This window comes from Rattus norvegicus, chromosome 2 (genome assembly GCF_021556685.1).
Source record: "Rattus norvegicus strain SHRSP/BbbUtx chromosome 2, alternate assembly SHRSP_T2T, whole genome shotgun sequence".
Lineage (NCBI taxonomy): Eukaryota > Metazoa > Chordata > Mammalia > Rodentia > Muridae > Rattus > Rattus norvegicus.
In genome coordinates this window covers 188,650,227-188,669,625 of record NC_141535.1, presented here as the reverse complement: position 1 = coordinate 188,669,625, position 19,399 = coordinate 188,650,227, and the positions used below count along the sequence as shown (strand labels likewise).

At 49.1% G+C, this 19,399-nt stretch overlaps 1 protein-coding gene across 1 annotated transcript in view; it reads right to left on the bottom strand.

The window, feature by feature from the left end:
• Positions 1-2,638, bottom strand: part of Tbx15 (T-box transcription factor 15) — a 104,964-nt gene extending 102,326 nt beyond the window's left edge. The window contains 1 exon segment of the mRNA NM_001395075.1: positions 1,876-2,638. Within this exon segment, the coding sequence (NP_001382004.1) occupies positions 1,876-2,080 (205 nt within the window). The 5' untranslated portion in view covers positions 2,081-2,638.
• Between the last annotated feature and the right edge of the window lie 16,761 nt (positions 2,639-19,399).

The following is a 19,399-nucleotide window of genomic DNA, read 5'->3' as shown; positions in this document are numbered from 1 at the left end:
TTCTGAAACTTCGTACATTAATTAATTTCATTGTTTTCTAGCTCCAGTGTACTCTCCGCCTTTTTAAACAGGTGATCAAATGATGGGACAGAGCGGCTGAACTGTGTGGCTCAGGGTTAGCTCTATATGCCATCACATCTTCATCAGGTCCAGACTGCGGCTCCTAAACAAAATTCTGGAGACTGACTCTCCACATTCAAGTGTCTGGAATATTCTCTTTTTCAGCCCCTCTCTCTTTGCTCCCCTTATGTATGGCTGAGAAAGACAGAGGATGAGAGCTGTGAACTATGTCCACCATTTCATCCCTTTTGAGCTTAAGACACCAGACACACTCCCAGCAACCTCGATTCTCCCCCAGAGAAAAGCACCCTTGACCAGACATCAGTCTTGCTAAGTCGAAGAATTTCTCCCTTCTCCTCTGTCAGGAAAATAAAATAGCAGAAATTCCCAAATCGAAAGTTGCCATGCGGCCTGCAAGACATTCCTGTGACTATAAAGACCTTCACTAAAATTCTGACAACAGGTAAGTTGGGTGAGGGAATGGACTGTGGCAGAAAAGAGAACACACATTAGCTATCGGCTCCTTCCTGAATTGCCCACACAGCAGTCGGAGTGGACCTGCCCTTGCTCCCAAAGAGAGAAAGTCGTGGATAGATGAAATAAATCTCCTTTTAATTTTCTTTTCATCGACTAATAAAAATAATTCCCCAGCACTAAACCCAAATTCCATAACGGGCCCGCAAGAACACAGAGAATTCATGAGACTCTGTCTCTGCAGGTCTCTGGCTAATCGAGTTATTATTAGCCTCGGGAGCGTGGAAACTGAACTGTCACTGCTGAAAGAGAAAATGTAAGCGACAGCTGTCCCTCTTCGGGCTTTGGCTGGCTTTCAGGCCAGGATCCCCAAGCTCCCGAGGCTACTGCTGCTCCCATTCCTGTGTGGGCGGCTGCCCGACTCTCTCCCCCTCCCCCAAGCCGTAGGACCAGGGGTCCTGGATCCTAGCTGGTCCGCCGGGACGACTTCTGCTGGGTTTTAGAAATCTGGGCTGAAAATACTATTTGCTGAAAATACTCTGAAGCCGCTAAAGCAAGTTATGAGTGTTGTGTTTGTGTGCGGGCGTACAAGATTTTGACAACAGCTGTTCCCCCGGGCTGTTTTGCACTGTTGAAATCTTGGCACTTAATACAAAATGTGAAGCTGTTTTTCCCCCTTCTAGGGTCCCGTTAAAATACACACATTGACGTCTGCTTTGAGTTTTAAGTGTTCTGTGCATATTAATTGTGTACAATATGGATAGATCCAAGAAAATTAGTTGAAACCTGCACCCACCCAAATACAGAGATGTGGGCAAGGATCAAGGACCTGGGTCTCAGGATACAGTGTCTACTATGTCTCCAGTGAGGTAGAAATAGTTATAGTGTACCATCTAAAGTTTAATCGGGAGAGAAACTAAAAGAGCAAACCAGAACTTTTCCCATGGCTGCCTTATGGGCTTCGCAGCGCTCGAAAACTCTCAGAAGCAAGTCTCAGTTCCACTGGGCTCTTTCTCCAGTGTCTTTGACTGAGCTCTTCCGAACCCAGGGACCCTCAGCCCTTCAGAGTGAGCGCCTCACAGTGCTGCTTGGTCTCTGCCACAAGAGAAGGGGATGGACGCAAGTAGGCCTTGAAATTGGCGATTAAAATGCAAGGCTCGGGCCAGGCCCCCAAATTGGTTCCGGCGAATTTAGGGAGGCTCAAGGCATTTAAGCCAAGAAAAAGGAACCCACGTCGGAGTGAAGCTAGGAGTCAGCAGGCAGGGCCTCCCTCCACTCGCGGGGATACCGGTTGGTGTTCCTTCTCCACCCGCCTCCCGTCGTCCGTTCCCACACACTCACCCGGGTGGGGCTCCAGGCCGTGTGTCGCCGGGTCGTCTGTGTCTCCGAGTGGGCCTGTGGGACTCAGCGCCTCCATGGACAGGTCCAACCCCTTCTCCTCCCAGTCTCGCAGTTTCCGCTTTTTATTTGAGCCGATCAAGGCTTCAACGGAGAAGGCATGTGCTCGGGAGCTCAGGGCGACTGCAGATCTTCTCCTTTCACTCATTTTAGCCGCCCGCGCCCGGCTCTCCTCTCGCCCGCGCTACTGAGCTGGCAGCCCCGGGGCCGCACGCTCGGAGCGCCCGCCGACCCGGCCCTGGAGAGGCGGCGGCGCCGCGGCCGAAGCTGGGGCGGCGGCTCCGCGGGTGATCTGCTCCCTCCCTCCGTGTCCTCCCCCGCCCTCGACCGCCGGATCAGACCGGTGCCCCCAGCTGCCCCAGTCTCTAGGAACGAGCGCGGGGAACGCTGCCCGCCCGCTGCATGAGCGCTGAGTCCAGCTCCCCACCCACCCGGGCAGGCGCTCACAAACTCTGCGGACTGAACTTCATCTTTCCCCTTTTTTTTCTTTTCTTTTCTTTCTTTCTTTTCTTTTTTTTTAAAATTCACTCCCTCTCTCTCTCTCTCTCCTCCCTCTTCCCTTTTCTCCTCCCTCTCCCCCTTTTCCTCTCGGTCTTCCCGTTCGTCCCTGATCCAAACTTCTGGGAAACTTTTCCCCCCTGAATTCCTCCCTTCCCGAGGAACAGGGGGTAGGCAGTGAGCTCCTGTCCGAGGGGTGAGGGAGAAGGGAGGGGGAGCAGAAAAAGGCAGAGGGGAGGAAAGCCAGCCCCTAACCAATGGCAAGAAAGGAACAAGAGAAAGCCCAAGAGCTCGGGCCAATGGGGAGAAGGGAGAGACTGAGGCTCGGGCCAAGGCTGTGTGCTGGCCAACCCCAGGACGCTTCCCTGCCAACTTTAACCCCTGGATTCCCGGAGCCCGACTTGTGTCTCTGGAGGAGGAGGGCAGTCCGGACAGCTCAAAGTCAAAATCTGATCTTTGCCGTTATAAATTCTACAAGTCCAAATACATATCCGTACATTTTCCTTCCAAACTCTCAGGATCTAATAGACCTGGCTCCCCTTACTCAATTCAGATGCAGGTCTGGAAAGTTGGTGCTGTGACAAAATGCTAACCTGCCCCCCCTCCTCAAAAAAAAAAAAAAAAAGCAGAAGATATTTCTGATCCTGTCACCCATGCCCCCAGAAGTTTTGCGATCTGCCCAAATTTCTCTACACGGGTTTCTACTCTGTTCTACTCTGTTCCAGATCAATGGTTTTCTAAGCAGGTCTGGTTAAGGCAAAAAAACGAAACAAACAAAAATCTCTTGCTGCCATCCAGTCTTATAACTGAACATTTCAAGACGTCACTCTCCTTGTTCGTTCTACCTGGTGGAGGGAGGAGACAGACCCGCTGAGAGACCAGCATGGGCCGCTTAGCTTGCCGCGGCTTCTGCAAGCTTACCCTGCTAGACTGGACCCCTGCACCACACAAATAGTAACTTTTATTTCGCAGCACTCTCTGAGCTGCGCTTCGCCTATTCCGGGCTCTTATTCCAAAGAAGCCACAGCGGGTGCCCCGAAAAAGCCAGCTAAGACTTCTGGTAGCAAGGAAGGAACTTTCAATATTCCTTCAAATCCCCTCACCCCTCTCATCTCTTACTAATTATCTCCTTTTGCTGCCGCCCCGCTTAAAGTTTTCAGTACAGTTCGTTCACCACAGATAACCTAGAAACTTAAAAACCAACGTTCCCCACCGTTTTCACTTCCATCAGCCCACTGGGTTATTTACCCTGATTATGAATGGAAGAAGGCCTCAGAGTTCAGACTTATATGGAGACCAGAGGGAGGGGGAGAGAGGGAGGAGAAGGGAGGAAAGGAGAGGCGAGAAGAGGAGAGGGGAGGGGAGGGGAGGAGAGGGGAGGGGAGGGGAGGGGAGAGGAGAGGAGAGGAGAGGAGAGGAGAGGAGAGGAGAGGAGAGGAGAGAAGAGAAGAGAAGAGAAGAGAAGAGAAGAGAAGAGAAGAGAAGAGAAGAGAAGAGAAGAGAAGAGAAGAGGTCTCATATTTCAGCACAGAGGCCTAAAAGCCTCATTTCCCCATTCCAAAGTCCCTGGTCAAATATTTCCCTCCGGAGGCTCTAAAGCTAGAAAAGGGGGAAAACTTAGCACCAATCGAGAGGCCCAGCAATAAGTCTAGCCAGGCACTAAGCAAGGTCTGAGCACGGAAGTTTAGATGAAGGAGTATAGAGCCTCTGAGTAGCTACAAAGACCATTGGTGAGGTAAGAAGAGTAGGAAGCTTGCACCACTTCTGAAAGGATACATTTCCTTGCCTGACCCAAGGACCAAAGAAATTGAGTTCCTGCCACTATCATTGAGAGCCCTCTGCTGCTGGAAGCAACAGTCATTCACTGAATGTCCACTGGCCTTTTGAGAAGTAGGATTGACGTTCACTTTTTAATTTCCCTCAAATCATGCTCCAGCCTGGACAAGAGCATGCCGGTGGCACAGCAAATATAAAAAGCCCTTCCTCTCGATGGGTGTGTTGCCCTCAGTCCTGGGTTCCAGGGCATCCTGGGGTCTTCTATGAATTGAAAGTCCCCAGGCAGCAAGAATATGAATTTACCATGTCTGGAAAGCCAGGGGCATCTGTGGTTGTTCCTGCAGATCCTGGGAACACGTGAGGGTCAAAGGGCCCTCACCAACCAGCATTTCGTGCAGGGACTGTGGCCGGAAGTGAAGGATACTGAGTTCCTACAAAACTATTGGAGACAAGACAAATTTGGAGCCCTACAAATCACTTCCCCGTAGCTCTGGGCTTCTGGTCTCATAGGGATTCTCAGAACCCTATGACAAGGAGCCAGCAGCACACCAGGATGACTAAGAAAGCTATGGGTCACCTTCTAGACTTTTCCAATTCTTTCCTCCATCCCATTATGTTTTTGAAAGTCTCTTTGTTTCTATTCTCTGGAAGGCTTGATTTGGACTGAAAAATGGATATACCATATAGGGCAGATACCCTCTGTGAGCCCACATTAGTCCTACCCTGTCCCTCCCACTACCTTGGGCCAAAAAGAGGCCTGGGACTGGTGATCTGGCTCAGCCTTCAGGGTGCTCGCTGCCATCAGGCCCAAGACTTGTGTTTGGTCCCTGAATCCACAGGACAGAGTACCAATTTCTGCAAAGTTCTCCGGTCTCCACATGTATGCCATGGCATGTGTATAGATGAGAAAAAGTGTGCATGAGTACTTCTTACACACACACACACACAGATGTAAGGGAGAGAACCCACATAAATATAATTTAAAACATTTAAAGAGCTCTTTTAATCATACAGCAACCCAAGCACAGGTCCAGCAGCATGAGCCCAGCCATGGGGCTGATCACAGACAAAATGCCCCAAAGAGCAAGAAGCAGCAACGGTGCCTTCAGGGTGAGCATCTACAGCCACCTCCAGAGCTTATGTCCAGCAGAGCCCTCTACTCTGAAGTCACTGTATGTCTTCTTCAAGTTGCACCCACCCTGTCCCATTTTCACACGTACTCTAGAGTCCCAAATTAAGCCACAAAAACCAACCCTGTGAAAGTGAAGACAAGACAAGCAGATTTGGAACCAATGAGAAAATGGAAGTTTCCCCCAAGTGTGAGGGGCTATAACTGTACCCCCCCATAGGAATTAATCTAACCCACCCCTCCAGGGGTGTGCACTTCTTAGTGTATAAATTTTTGTCGGTGGGGGAGGTGTGAGGGAAATTAAACAGTATGGTTTAGTATATTTGGCTTGGGTACACGGATTGTGGGTTAGCTGAAATGTAGACGTGGCTGTGTGCATGTTTTTTTTTTCTTCAATTAATTACTCAGAGGGCTTCATAAATTATTCTGCTACCTTGGTTTCTTTCTCCTTTAGCTAGTAGGAAGAAGAGTGAAGCTTCCAGCTTGAGACTGATGTCTAGATGATCTCGGGGCTTCCCAGCTACAGGCTCCACCTTGTGACCTGAGCTGATTCTACAGGCTATGGTTCTGCCTCAGGTCTATTTCAGGCCTGAAACTGACAGACAAAAACCTAGCCTAAGGAACTAGCCCAGCTCCTGCTTGAATGCAAGGAGGAAGGGAGCGCGTTGAAGCTCTGGAAGGCCAGAGAAGATTCCCCGGGAGGGAGATGCTGAACACCAACAGGGACTTACTTGGAAATGAGATCTCAGTATAGCCTGTACAGTGAGACATCAGGGAAGAAACGGGTAACACAAAGACTGCTCTCCTCAGACTGGCCCTGCCCAGCCAGCAACATTTCAAAGGTTAAAACAGATTTCGTAGCACCAAGACAAGAATAAAGAAAAAACAGGCATCCCAGAAATGGAGCCCCATCTACATCCACCGAGCACATTTCTTTCCCTCCTGCTACAGCACACTAAATACCACCTTAAATCGCTCTCTGCTAATGCCCCAGTGCGGAGGTGACCCACCAGCCGGCTTTGATTTCAGAGAATTTTGAGTAAGTAATTGAAAACAAAGTTAGGAATAACTGGCCAGCAGGACGAGTTAGGCTTGCCCCTAAACACGTGGGAAGGACACTCTGTGCGGGCAAGGGGATGGTAATGAACTTGGCCATCAGGGGAGGTGTAAAATATTATGAGGCGACTATGGGGTGGGAAAAAATCATGGAGACTCCAAGGTGAGGTGTGCGCCTGGTGATCAGGCCTACTTCGGACCCCAAACTGTGTGACCTTAGGCAAGTCGATTAACAGGCTAGAACCTCAGTTTCCCTTCTCCATACCGCGGCGATCTAAGAGATTTGCAGCTAAGAATAAGCAAGTTATTTAGGGGGTGGGGCAGAAGACCAGCAGACTTAAGGGTTTATTCTGACTGTTATCAAATCTTCTGGGAAACTGAAGCCACTGTTTACCCCTTTCATTTCTGCTTTCAAACGAGCATTCCAAAGTAAAAGAAGCACGGATGGGACAGTGAGTGGCCTGAGCCCTAGGCTGCAGCGGGAGGAAGAAAAGTAAATTAGGACAAGTCCTGCCCAAAGCAGCTTGGGCTTTCTTTTCTCCTGTAGTGCGCACCTCCAGTCGCCTGGGCTGGCTTTGGTCCCCGACAGCTGAGACACTGCCTTGAGTCCTTGGCTATCAAGCGCTCCCTTCCCGCCCCGCCCCCGCCCCAACACGGAGTTTTTAAAAATAAAAGTCAGTGGGAGCAAAAGGTCTTTAATGATGTTTTTTTGTTTTCGCGAAATAAAAATCGTCTATTTTTATTTTAACCCAGCAGCATGCCCACCTCTCGGTCCTTCCAGATGTTTGCAATAAAATCGCAGGTTTTGCCTTTGGGACTTGAAATAAAATTTAACGGCCTTCACCCCGTAATTATTCTCTTAGCTCGCCCTTCATAAATTTATCTGCTTTCTATCGGCGTTGGGGCAAGAGGCGAGCGAAAGGGGGGAAAGCCCCGATTTTATATTTGTGACTATAAAAAAGCGCCACCCGGTTTCCTCGCCTTCGGCCGCCGCCGCAGTGTGGCCGGGCAGGCCGGGCAGGCGGGCCGCAACATTGAACTATTGTTTCCCCGACTTAGGTCTGCTCAGGAGCTCGGCCCCTCCACAAAGGGGGCCTTGTGTGGCCCTGCCCGCTGTGGCCGCGCCCTAGAGGCGAGGAAATCCTGTTCCCTCAGGCTCAGCTCCTCTTTCCCTCCACGATTGGAGCTACCCAGCGGCGGGGTTTACGCCTTCCTTGAGCTCCCCTTCGCAGGAAGCGGAACTTCCATCCCGAGCATTGCCCTTTAGTGAAAGGGAGGAACTTGCCTGAGGATCCCCAGGCAGGCTAGAGGAACTTGTCTAGAGTTCTCACAAAGTCACGGTAGAGGTGAGCACTGAGGCCTCAGATTGGGGGCAGTGTATTTGAAGCTGGTGACTATCTCGCCCCACAAACACCGCATGTATCCTTGTAATCAGCCATTCTAGACTTAAACATAGATGACACTTTGCTAGGATACACAGCATCACCCACAGCATGCTGGGAAACATCCTGACCTCACACTCCTCCGACCCGAATTTATAGAGGATGCCTTTGGCATCTCTTTACCCAAACCTCAGCCAAGGCTCTCCCTGATCTAAAGCTTAATCTGTGTTGTTGTTTTGACCCTTTCTCCCTCTCCTACGTGGTTCACATTCAGGTTCAAATGGGAGGTGACAAACGGAAGACATGAACATTCTGATTCCAGGGTTCACTCCTTGTGAGAGTCACCAATTGCCTAGCTTTGGGCAAAGCCCCTAGAATCCAACCAAGGACTGGGAAACATAAACAGGAGAACGGGGAGGACCAGCTGAGAGCAGCAAAGCTTTGCTTGCCTTCAGTCACAAGGGGTGGGTGATCCCTTGAGCCAGCAGGCCCGGGGCCAGAAAAGCCAAATCCAGAAGCCAGACACATCTGAGGCAGAAAGTTCTCTAGGGCTTCTTTCTGGTCCCAGGACTCCCAGCAATTCTAAGTTTACTTCCTAAAGGTACCTTCACCTTCTTGCTGGTGGGTTTGCAGGTGCTTAAACAGTTCCTTCATGCTCTTCCCTCCCTCAGTCCTCTTTACCCATCCTTCCTCCTTTCTTTAATTTCCTTCTTTTTTCACTTATATGAAGAGGGTGAGACATCTAAAGACTTACTAGATGAAAAGATAAAGAAGTGCCAGGCTCTGCTGGGTGCAATGGCACAGTCTTTTAAATCCCAGCACTTGGGAGGCAGAGGCAGGCAGATCTCTGTGAGTTCAAGGCCAGTCCAATCAACAAATCCAGTCCAAGACAGCCAGGGCTATTACAGAGAGACCCTGTCTCAAAAACAAAATAAAACAAACAAACAAAACAAAACAAAAACAGAAAAGGGGAGAAGGAGGAGGAAGAAGAAGAGGAGGAGATGGAGGAGGAAGAGGGTCCAGTCTCTGCACTCTCTCGCCATAGAAAATTTGAGACATAACTATGGCACCCCAGGTTTCTTGGGTGAGAGTGCAATGGTCAGAAATGAAGCAGCCCAGGGCACAGCTAGTGCATCTGTTATCGAAACCTGTTGGAGCTCAAGGATCAGTAGCTCGATGTGAACACACATTTGGATGCATTAACATGTTGATGTATTGGTGGACACACACTCCACACTCTGCACCCCACACCAGAAGTGCTTAGATTTTATTTGTCATCAATAAAACAACCGCCTAGGAGCAAAATGTTCTCCGTGGAGCTGTGGGAGTCTACCCCACCCACCAAAGCTGGCTGGTGGACTCTTGAGGTCCACCACTCTTGAGAATTCTCTGTCTTCCCCTGCCTTCAAAGAATGAGAGCTATTATTCAAGAGTGGATAAGAGTTCTCCATAGTAGACAACTGTGCAGCCGCTGGAGAGAGGCTGAGAGATCAAATCATTTTGCAGGTCAAGGTCAGTGAAACCAGCAAGGCTGGAGTTCTGCTTACATTGCTTCTGTAACCAAGTGGAGCTGCAGGACCTAGTTATGGTCTAAATGAAGTCTTAAACCCATGAGCTACTTCGTGGCCTCCAAACCAAACCAAAGAAGGTGGGAAGGAATTCACAGTTCTATACTTAGCATCCCGGATAATGCACACAGTGGGTAGATGACTAGTGCAAGCAGTCTGGTTGTCCAACCAGAAAAAAGAATGAGCCTTTACAACGGCTGGGAGTTGCTTTTATAATCTGGTCAGCCTTTCAGAGTAGGCACACATATGTGGGTATCTGTGGAGAGGCACCAGTGCCACTACGGCCCTCCTGCTGCTGAGCTAAAACCATCCCTTGCCTGAGAGGCTTTGCTTTCCAGCCCAAATACCCAAGGCATCCAGGAGTGAGGAAGGTTGTCTATCTCTAACCAGGTACTTTTTACTCAATTCATGTTCTTCCTAAGGTCTTCCTACAGACAACTGACTGGTCTAGACAGGTCAAGACCTTCTCCAAATGGAGCATGAATTGGTGTTCCTAATTCTCAATGGTGTCTGCCATACCAATTGATTAGGGAGATTGATGGCTCTTGGAAGCACCATTGGTGACATGGTGTGGGCCAGAACCATATTGCTGTCTGTCGTTAGCACTCTCTGTTTCTTCCCTATTGGAAAGTTCAGATGCAACCCAGATAACAAGAAAAGGCAAAGTTAAACATAAAGCACAGGGACTTCCAGGACAGAAAGGCTAAGAAGTGTGTATCTCCACAGCTTTCTTTTCTATCCACCCACTCTCATCTCTAGCTCTTCTTTCTGCACCACTTGCAAAGAATTAATGTTTATTGAGCCTTTTGGATCCTGGGCTAAGTGCTTCACACTGACCAGCTCACTCCACCCACTTTAACTTCTATAAGCCAAGAACTGGTATTACCAGCCACATTTCACACACAGGGAAACTGTGAGGTAAAAAGGACTTATGTAACTTGGCAAGGATCTCACAGCTTTTAGTGCAGGTAATCTCACTCCAGAGCCAGAATTCTTAACCCCATATGTGTACTGAAGTGGCTTGCATACCTAGGTTCTCCCTGGCTTCAAGAAACCCAAGCAAAGTGGCTGGAAATTGGGAGGCACCAATGGAACTGTCTTATACAGAATGAAGAGTGCCTGCCCAGTTATAAATACACATTGGAGCCTTTCCCAGTCTCAGCAGGGAATCTATTTTAACATGGAGCAAAGGGGCAGGAGCTCACTTAGCATCTTTTCCCAATGGGAGATGCAGTCAGGTGCTAGCCTGAGTGTTGTTCACTGTGCAGGTACCAGTGGTTGCTTGCAGGAAGGCAAAGCAAAACACTCCTCTCAGGCTGGGCTCACCAAGTGAGATCAGGCTGCAAAGCTTGCTTTTGGCTTCTTGGGCTTCAGGCAACTTAGTAACTAGGGCCTGGACTTGAACAAACTTTCATTCCCATAGCAGTAACTCTTTAATGACCCAACCTCAAAGCCATCTATTCCCTGCCTTCCTTCCACCCATCCGACCCCACTAATTAGCAACTTCGGGGAATTCTATATACACTTGCAGCTGAGACATGTGATTAAAAAGCAACAGTAACTCTTCCCAGGGTCTACCTCAGTTTGAAGAATATGTCTGTCTCAGAAGTGTGGAGGGCGGTACCCAATACCCAGCAGCCAGGCTATGCCATTAGAGGGGGCTGCTTCTTGAAGACAGATCTGCTCATCTAGCCTGAGAGAGGAGCTATGTTTGAAACTTATGGTCACCAGAGAGCTGCTACTGACCCTGGAGGTTCCTTCAGTGCTACCATCCTTTCTCCCTTGTTTCCTGATCCTGGCCCTGATACACACGTATAGGGGTTGAATTGGAAACTGATACATACACCATAAGAAACCATGCCTGCAGTCTAGATCCACATAAAATTCAAATAAGAACAAGTCTTCTGGCCCTTCTAACTATCAATAATTTATATTTGAGTATCCAAAGCCTCAGAAATCAAATTTGGTATCAGGTGGGGAAGAGAGAGAGAGAAAGAGAGAGAGAGAGAGAGAGAGAGAGAGAGAGAGAGAGAGAGAGAGGTAGAGGTGGAGGGGGAGCGTGCAGAGGTTTGATGTTTGTTTGCCCAAGGGACTCTGGTAATGTCAGCTCATCCTGGGTAACCCATTTGGGCAGGAGCATCCTCAGGGATACTGAAGTCTGTCCCTGGTCTCTGGACTGTGATACTTCAATAGGAGATCATTTGGCTACATTACTGCATCCAAGTAGAGCCTACTCCTCCCTCCACCTCTAGCCTCCAGCAAGGGTGGGGGAACAGTGAGTGAAAAGAAGCTAGTCCCTGGAACAGCCTGGGCTCTGTCATAACCAGCTTTGCCAAGGGATCCAGAGGGGAGAAGAAAAGGACAGAATGCAAGAAAAGCACCCCCTTCTCCCATTTTAGGTTTCTAGGTAGAATGCTAGCAATACTTGTTGGGCCACATTTTTTTTCCTCCTCTTGATTTGCAAATCCTGGAGATTTCGCTGGAGAACCAATTTTGTTCAACGTGATTAAAACATCACGTCTTGTCAAGGAGAAGTAATGCTGTCCCAGGGTTGAGCTTGGTGCTGACCATTGACCCTGTGGTATCCTTATCTGCCCCCATGGGAGGTCTCCCCACCTCTACAGATGTGCTGTTTCAGTTATCTCACCTCTGCACCTTACCGTCTGGAACTTCTGTTTGCCCCCTTTCATCAAATTTGCTTGCATTTTAATGTATCACTGAATCGTGGCAAGTCCAACTCCCACATAATCCTTGGACAAGGAAAAGTGTGTCCTAGGAGGATGCCCCTGGGCTCCAGAGGATACTAAATCCCCCCTCCCCCCACTTTGCTTTGCTGACCGTCCCCAGTGCCCCCTGTAAGTTGTCTGGGTACAACGGTATGAGTAAGTAAGACCATTAGTGGCCTCCTCAAAGGCAACGGGGATGAAGGTGAGCTTTGGACTTTTAGGACTGAGGGAGGCTTGAGAAAAATTAAAAGCTAAGGGAACTTAATAGGAGAACAAAGGGGAAAGAAGAAAAGGTAACAAAGTAAAAGAAAGATAAACGAGTTAGGGCAGCTCAACATGAAATACATTATTTTCACCGTTTTCCCAAGAAGCTTCGTATAATACAAATTTAGGGTGAATCTGTCCAGAGAGTGTAGGACTCCTGAAAGAGTCTGCGTGAAAAGCACCAAATGTCAGAATGTCAACTATAGCAAAGCCTGAGTGAAGTGCACCACGGAGGGTTCCTAACCCTGAAAGACTGCTGCTCCAGTGAGTCAACTGAAGGACAGGTAGGGTGGACCTCTTGATCTTCCTCCCCAAGCATTGACTACTGTATCCACGGAAAGAGACAGCTACGCTGCGGAGGCCGAGGGTCCCTGGGAAATGGGAGCCAAGAAGCAGACCCTAGCAAGGGATGAGTTTTGCCACTTTGACCTTGTAGAAAAAGGAGAGACCCTGAGCTGCTCCTGGTTTGGTGAGATGTGTTGGAGGGAAGCCAGTAGTGTTTGTTGTTTTATATGTCCGCCCCTCCCTATCTTTAATCCAATTTGGGGTTGGTGAGCAAAGTGTGGAGAGAACGCTTTCAGATCAGCCCAACTTTTGGCAGCAAAGGAATTGGATGAGAACTGGCTGACACGGAGGCCCTCCATAACCCCTTGCCCTAGCCCTCCCCTCTGAGAAGAGAAAAGTGCTTTTATTTCTGGGCGGCTCCTCAGTTTCTAATTAACCTCGGGAACTGGAGCCCCAGCTTTAGCCCTTCCTCAAGTTCCTAGCCCCATCCCTCCACACCTTCTCTGAATTTGTCAGGGTCAAAGACAAATAAAGCCCGGAGGTGAATCACACCAACTGGTCTTCCTAAAGAGGAGATTAAAAAACCACCGGCGAGGAGAAATAAGCTCCAGGCAAACCGGGGTGAACTCAGGAGCCGGTGCCCTGAACCCACACTCCCCGGCCCGGGCCTGAAAGCTGTCCTTAGTCCTGCACCCGCGGGATTGCATTATTTTTCCCTAGTCCAATCAGTTTTAAAATAGAAAAAAAATTGAAGAAATATAAATTGCTTCTTTAAGGAATCAAAGTGTTTCTGCTACGTGAGTGAGAGTAGCGGGGGTGGGGTGGGTGGGTGGTGGTCACGATTGCCCAACTTCAAAGTATTCTGTACTTGGGCCGTGGTATTCAAAGTCTCTTTCTTTCTGACTTCGTGGGCTGCACAGCAGAGACGCTATTCATCGCGCTTGTTCTGAGCACAGGAAGAAAAGGCTCCCCCAACTAATTTGCGCTTTCGCCTCTGGGCACAGAGCACCTGGGGCCCCTGCACTTCCCCCAGAGGCTGAGGGTGCAGGGGGCGTGGTGTGGGAGAGGAAGGGGGTGTCTGATACCAGACTGTGGAAATAACCAAATATACCAATAAATAGTCGACCCCCACCCCCCACCTCCGAGGTCGCCACGCCCGGGCAGATTTAGCTGTGGGTGATCGTCAGCTTCCCGAGGCACAGCCAGCTAGTTCGCCCAAGGGACTGGGAGAAACAGGTTAGGATTCGCGCTATTCGGACCACCCGGGTCAGTTCCGGGCTGAGGCTAACAGGAGCCTCGCCGGTTGTTTTGTTTCCGTGTGACCCAGCAGTCTGAGGTACTGACTGCGTGGAACTGATGGGCAAAGCCAGACTTCCCTGGGACCCTGGGGGCACTTTCTTCCATATCCCTCCCAACCCACAATCCGCACGCCACGGACAGGGCTGGGCAAGGTAGAAGGGTTGCCCGTGCTGTGCGGGAAGCTCAGCCACTTCCCAGGACGATCAAGTTTAGGCGACAGAATAAGCTGGCCGCAAATCGAGCTGTGGATCCTGGAGAAGTTGCCCACCTCTCCATTTTTCCTAGGGAAAATTATCTGGGGTCCCGGCGCAAAAGGCACAGAGGAGGGCTCTTTCTCGCGCACGCTTTCCGCAGACCTGCCTCCGAGCAAGACGCGCGCCAGGGCTGCTACAGCCCCCAAGCTCCTAGCAACTTTTGGGACCAAGCGGCAAAGCTAGACTTAGTTTCTGCTGGAGCGCTGCATCCTTTCCCAGAAAGATTCCGGGAGCGATCTCACCCAGTGAGCGTGACCTGAATGCCTCCAGAGTGGGCCGCTTCTGATGTTTTAAATTTCAGGGTTTTGTTGGTTTTTTCCCACCTCCTACTAAAATAGGGTCGATTATAACAATCGAAAGTGCTCCTTATCTTCGTGCCAGGGATCCTACAACTCCTCAAACGCCCACTAGATCTTTCCTCAGACCAGAGAATTTTGTCATCCCTTCGGGTGGGAGGGAACAATATGCTATTTTTCTCGTTTCTCAATAAGGAAAACAAAATCTCTACAACTTTGTTAACTGGTCCTAAGTTTCTGATCTGCAAAGTTAGTACTTTCATCCGGGTCACCTAAATATTCTTGCCTTCCTACTACAGTGGCGCATCCACCCGCCGCTGTAATCCCTTCTCCCGCCCATCACTGGAGGTCATCAACCTCTGGCAGCCCAGCAGCTGGGCGCTGGCGGGTGAACACCACCCTCACCGTGCCGGGCATCTCACCTCAGCAGGCAGGTGCAGAGGTGGTGGGCCAGGCAGCCGCAGGTCCTCCGGCCGGCCGAGGGGCAGGAGTAGGCTGGGTGCCTGCCTCCTTCTGCTGCCCGCTGGCTGAGGGGGCGGGAGGGGGGGACTGGGCCGGAGAAGCCGCCGTCAGCGGGTCCCGGCCCCGCCTCCTGAACGCTACGTCCAGGAAAACTCGGGAACTTTCCATTGTCTGTGGAGCCTCACCAAACAAATTGTCCCCACAGATAGAGGGCTGGCTGCTGAGAAGAGATGGCGGGAGCAAGCCTTTTGCTCAATACTGCGAGGATTTTGATTGGAAGCCCGCTGATGTCCTGGCACACAGAATACAGCAGAAGCGCAATCTCAGTACCAACTGACACGAGGTCAGGAAGTTGGATCCACATCAAGGATCCCATGTCAAGGACTCATATCTGGACCAAAAGGTGCAAAAGGTCGTAGTCTGTGGCAGACTCCCTACCCTAACTGTCTGCCAGGGAATACCCTTGGCCAGGCCCAAGCCCCAGGTTTCCCAGTCAGGTTCCAGTTGTCACAGATGTTCATCCCTAAGCCAGCTACCACCATCCTAGGCGAATTCTTGGTCTGCACAACACACACACACACACACACACACACACACACACACACACACACACACAGAGAGAGAGAGAGAGAGAGAGAGAGAGAGAGAGAGAGAGAGAGAGAGACTGTAAATCTGCATCCCACTCTTCTTAGGACAGAACTTCCTACAAGTCCTTATCCTCAACCCACTCTGAGAGGTGAATTCGCTGAATCTGAAGCTCTAGTCTTATCACAGACCTCCGGTGAGAAACCGGCCACCTTCCTCCTGGAACAAGTGAGAGTGCAGACCGGATTCTCTGGGGCTAACCTGACTGAGAGCACATTCCTCGTTCATAAATTGTGATGGGTAGGGCAGCCCATTGGTTCCCAGAACCTGTCAACTGCGGGCCTGCGTGTCACTGAGACAGTATGGCCTGTGTGCATATCTACCTTTGAATCCTGCCACCTGCACACCGCGCAGACACAGACCCTTTCCTGTTTGCCGGTTCTGCTCCGTGATTAACGACTCCAGATAGTGTAAGGAATTCGACTTCTCAAGCTCAGCATTTTCAATTTCTTAATTTGTCCCCAGGTAACCGTTAGCAATCGGTGTGTGCGGAGTGGGGAGCTGTAGATCACATCGGGAGGGCCAGGTAGGTGAGCAGCTGATTCAACACTGTTGAGTTGGGATTTAGTTTCGTTTTTTAAAAGGCTGTTGTGAAAAGTAGCCCCGGAGTACGTGAACATGGAGGCAGGCTACAGACTGCAGAGGTTCCTGCCCCCGTGCTAGAGCTTTGAGTTGTCACCACTCTCTGTCATTATAAATAGCCAAACAGGAACAGGTCCTGATACTCCTCTGGGCCTTTGCCTCTGATGTGGGTGGGGCAGGTGCAGGAGGAAGCCCAGAGGCAGAGATTTCCAGCTTCTGGACTCATTAGGAGAGTTTCTATGGATGGAGCATGTTTCCAGAGGGGGTTCTGGAATACATTGTCCAAGTGAGCTGATGTTCACTTCAAGGCTTGGCAGTGACTGGTAATCCTTTAGGTTGGGAAGTGAGAGGCCTCTTCACCCTTCTGCCTCCCTTCCACCCAACTAGGTCTTCTACCCCTTCTCATTGGAGGAAGGTAAACAGTCCTTTGGAAGTTCTAGGGTCATTGGTCTGGAGCATTCTAGACTGACCCACTGGCTACAACCTTTCTCTCAGCACTTCTGGCTTCAAAAAATACTTTTTTTTTTCCTGAGTCCCGGCCCCATAAAGAAGGCTTCCATCCAAAGTCATTGCATTTCCCAAATGCTAGGAAGGTAGGATGCTTGGGAAGGGAGGACAGAGAGAGAACAGGCAGGTATAGCCTTTTGTTGTCTTCCTGGCCACAGTAGATGGATTCTGCTCCAATGAGGCAGTCCCTGGCTTGTTTCTTCCTTCCCATTGCACCTTCCAGAAATAGTCTAGGAGAGATGGGGAGACCTTCTCTGGTCCCCCAGGGTTGCAGCAGGCCTGGCAGAGGACCAATCTTTCACCTTCCTGGAGGGTGGCGCAGAAATAAGATTCTTCCCTCTGCTTCCCTGAGAACTTAAACCACAGCAAAAGCTGCCTGGAGTCTGGAGGTCAGGAACAAATAGAGTCAACCTGCCCATCTGTAGGCTTGCAAAGCCCACACACACACACACACACACACACACACACACACACAGAGAGAGAGAGAGAGAGAGAGAGAGAGAGAGAGAGAGAGAGAGAGAGAGAGAGACCCCGCTGGGAGGGAAGACCTAAGTCATAAGTCATTTGGTTTTTCTGGCCAGTTGACAGGCTTTGGTAGGCATCTAGTGAGCCTAAACTGGTTGCAGAGACCTAAAGTTCCTTGCTGGTACATAGAAGAATGAAGAGAAAAATAGTTTAAGAACAACAACAAACTCTGTGTATCTCTCTCTGTCTCTCCCTGTCTCTCTGTGTCTATCTCTGTCTCTCTGTCTCTCTGTCTCTCTGTCTCTCTGTGTCTCTGTCTCTGTCTCTGTCTCTCTCTCTCTCTCTCTCTCTCTCTCTCTCTCTCTCTCTCTCACACACACACACACACACACACCACAAAAGCTTAGCTATAAAAGTGTTTTAGCCAGAATAGATGTGCATATAACTTCTTCTGTTCAGTAATTATTAAACTCTATCACTGAAAGGGCATTTTGCTACTTTCTCCCTTACATATTTTTAGTGTGTGGAGCAGAGTGAGTGAGAGACCACATTGCAAGCTGGCCTCTTGTGAGATTTTAAGACTCACAGCTCCAACTATCAGAATTATAGGGCTCAGATTTGAGGATATTCACACTTTGGGTCATTATGAAAAATAGTAAGAAGACTGCTGACACCCTAGGAGTTCAGGATTTTCCTCCTGGGTTGTGGAAATAGAAAAGAAACAGCTTTGTGTTCCGACTTCAGTTTCCCTGTTGAGGTTAATGCCGAGAAGCCATTTAAATCGCTCTAAAGAAATGCCTTCCATTCCTAAAGGCTGATCTTCCAGGAGCATTCAAAGGAGCTTAGGAATAATAATCCTAGAAATCAATGTTGTTGTTGTTTTTTCTCAATACATCTTACTGAAGGAAGGAAAGATTGACTTAGGGCTATTCCCACAATTAAGCACTTCATCAGCACCCAGGAGCATTAACACACACAACTCTATTCACAGGGTATAGTCATCCTTAAAAAGGGGGCTAAACAAGCATTCCCCAAACTCAAAAACTCCAGAAATACACACAAAAGATCACTTCACTTTCAAAAAAGTTATTGGGAAAATAACCTTTGTTATTTTGTGGGTTTTATGTACATAATTTGAAGTACTTGTGTGTCACAAAATGGCTCAATTTATTTAGCTTTACCTTACATACTTATTTTGTGGTGAAAATTTCCTAACAATTTTCAGGACTAAAACTACAGTTGCTACACTGTATTCTAGATCTCCTGGATTTACTCCTTCTAGCTAAAGTTCTGTATTATTTGACCAAACACGAGGTTTTATTTCCCATTCTTTCAGGTCTTCCTTCTTGCTTTTTTAAATTTTTATTTTCTTCTTATTTATTTTTGGGACCGGATCTTACATGAACTCTTCGACCTCCTGCTTCAGCCTCCAGAATGCTGGAATACGATGTCTGTGAGGGGAAAACACTAACCAACTTTTGCATGCCTTCTGTATTTATCTATTATATCACTATATAATCAGGGCAGCAGACACCAGCCTGGAAAAGCAAATGACCCCTTGTCTTATGGCTCCATGGAAAGCCTTAAAGGCTTTAGTGTAAGTATCTGCTAGTTCAAGCATGTTCCTAGGCTGTGACATTGAATTCTACTATCCTGGTCAAGCAAGAGGGTGACCAGTCACAACTACAGTGGAAAACATTGCCACTAGAAGAGTGGGACGTGGGTAGGGATGGGGCGGGCAAAGTGATGGTTTTGCCCAGATGCCTGTTTGGCTCAAACACAGCGAGTAGTATTAGATACAGTTCTCCAAAGGCGAAAGCTGCAGGGACTGTGCCATGCTAAATGGAGACTTTGCTGCCACAGATTCAGCGGACCTTCTAAATCACACACAACCCCCTCATGGTTCATTCAACCAAGGTATGTCTAGGAAAATATAGTCTGGAGAAAACCATTCTGCGCCCTCAAGCCGAAAGCAATCTCTTTCACCTTTTTGGTGAATCAAACAGCTTCGACTTTTTAAAGCCCAATTCTTACTTTCCCACTTAGTTTAGGACCATTTCTACCCGCAGAGGTGGGACAGGCTCATACCCTTTGCCGTGTCGGGTCATTAAAGTTATTCAACCAAGCACCTACCACTTAAGGGGAGCTCTAACTGGGAGTTTTCTTTCTTGGCAGGAGTTCGTGAGCAGGGCCAAGATACGGTAGGTGGGTAGTTCCAGAACGCTAGACCTAGGTAGGAAGTGGAGTCTAGACTCCTAATGCTTCGAGGTAAG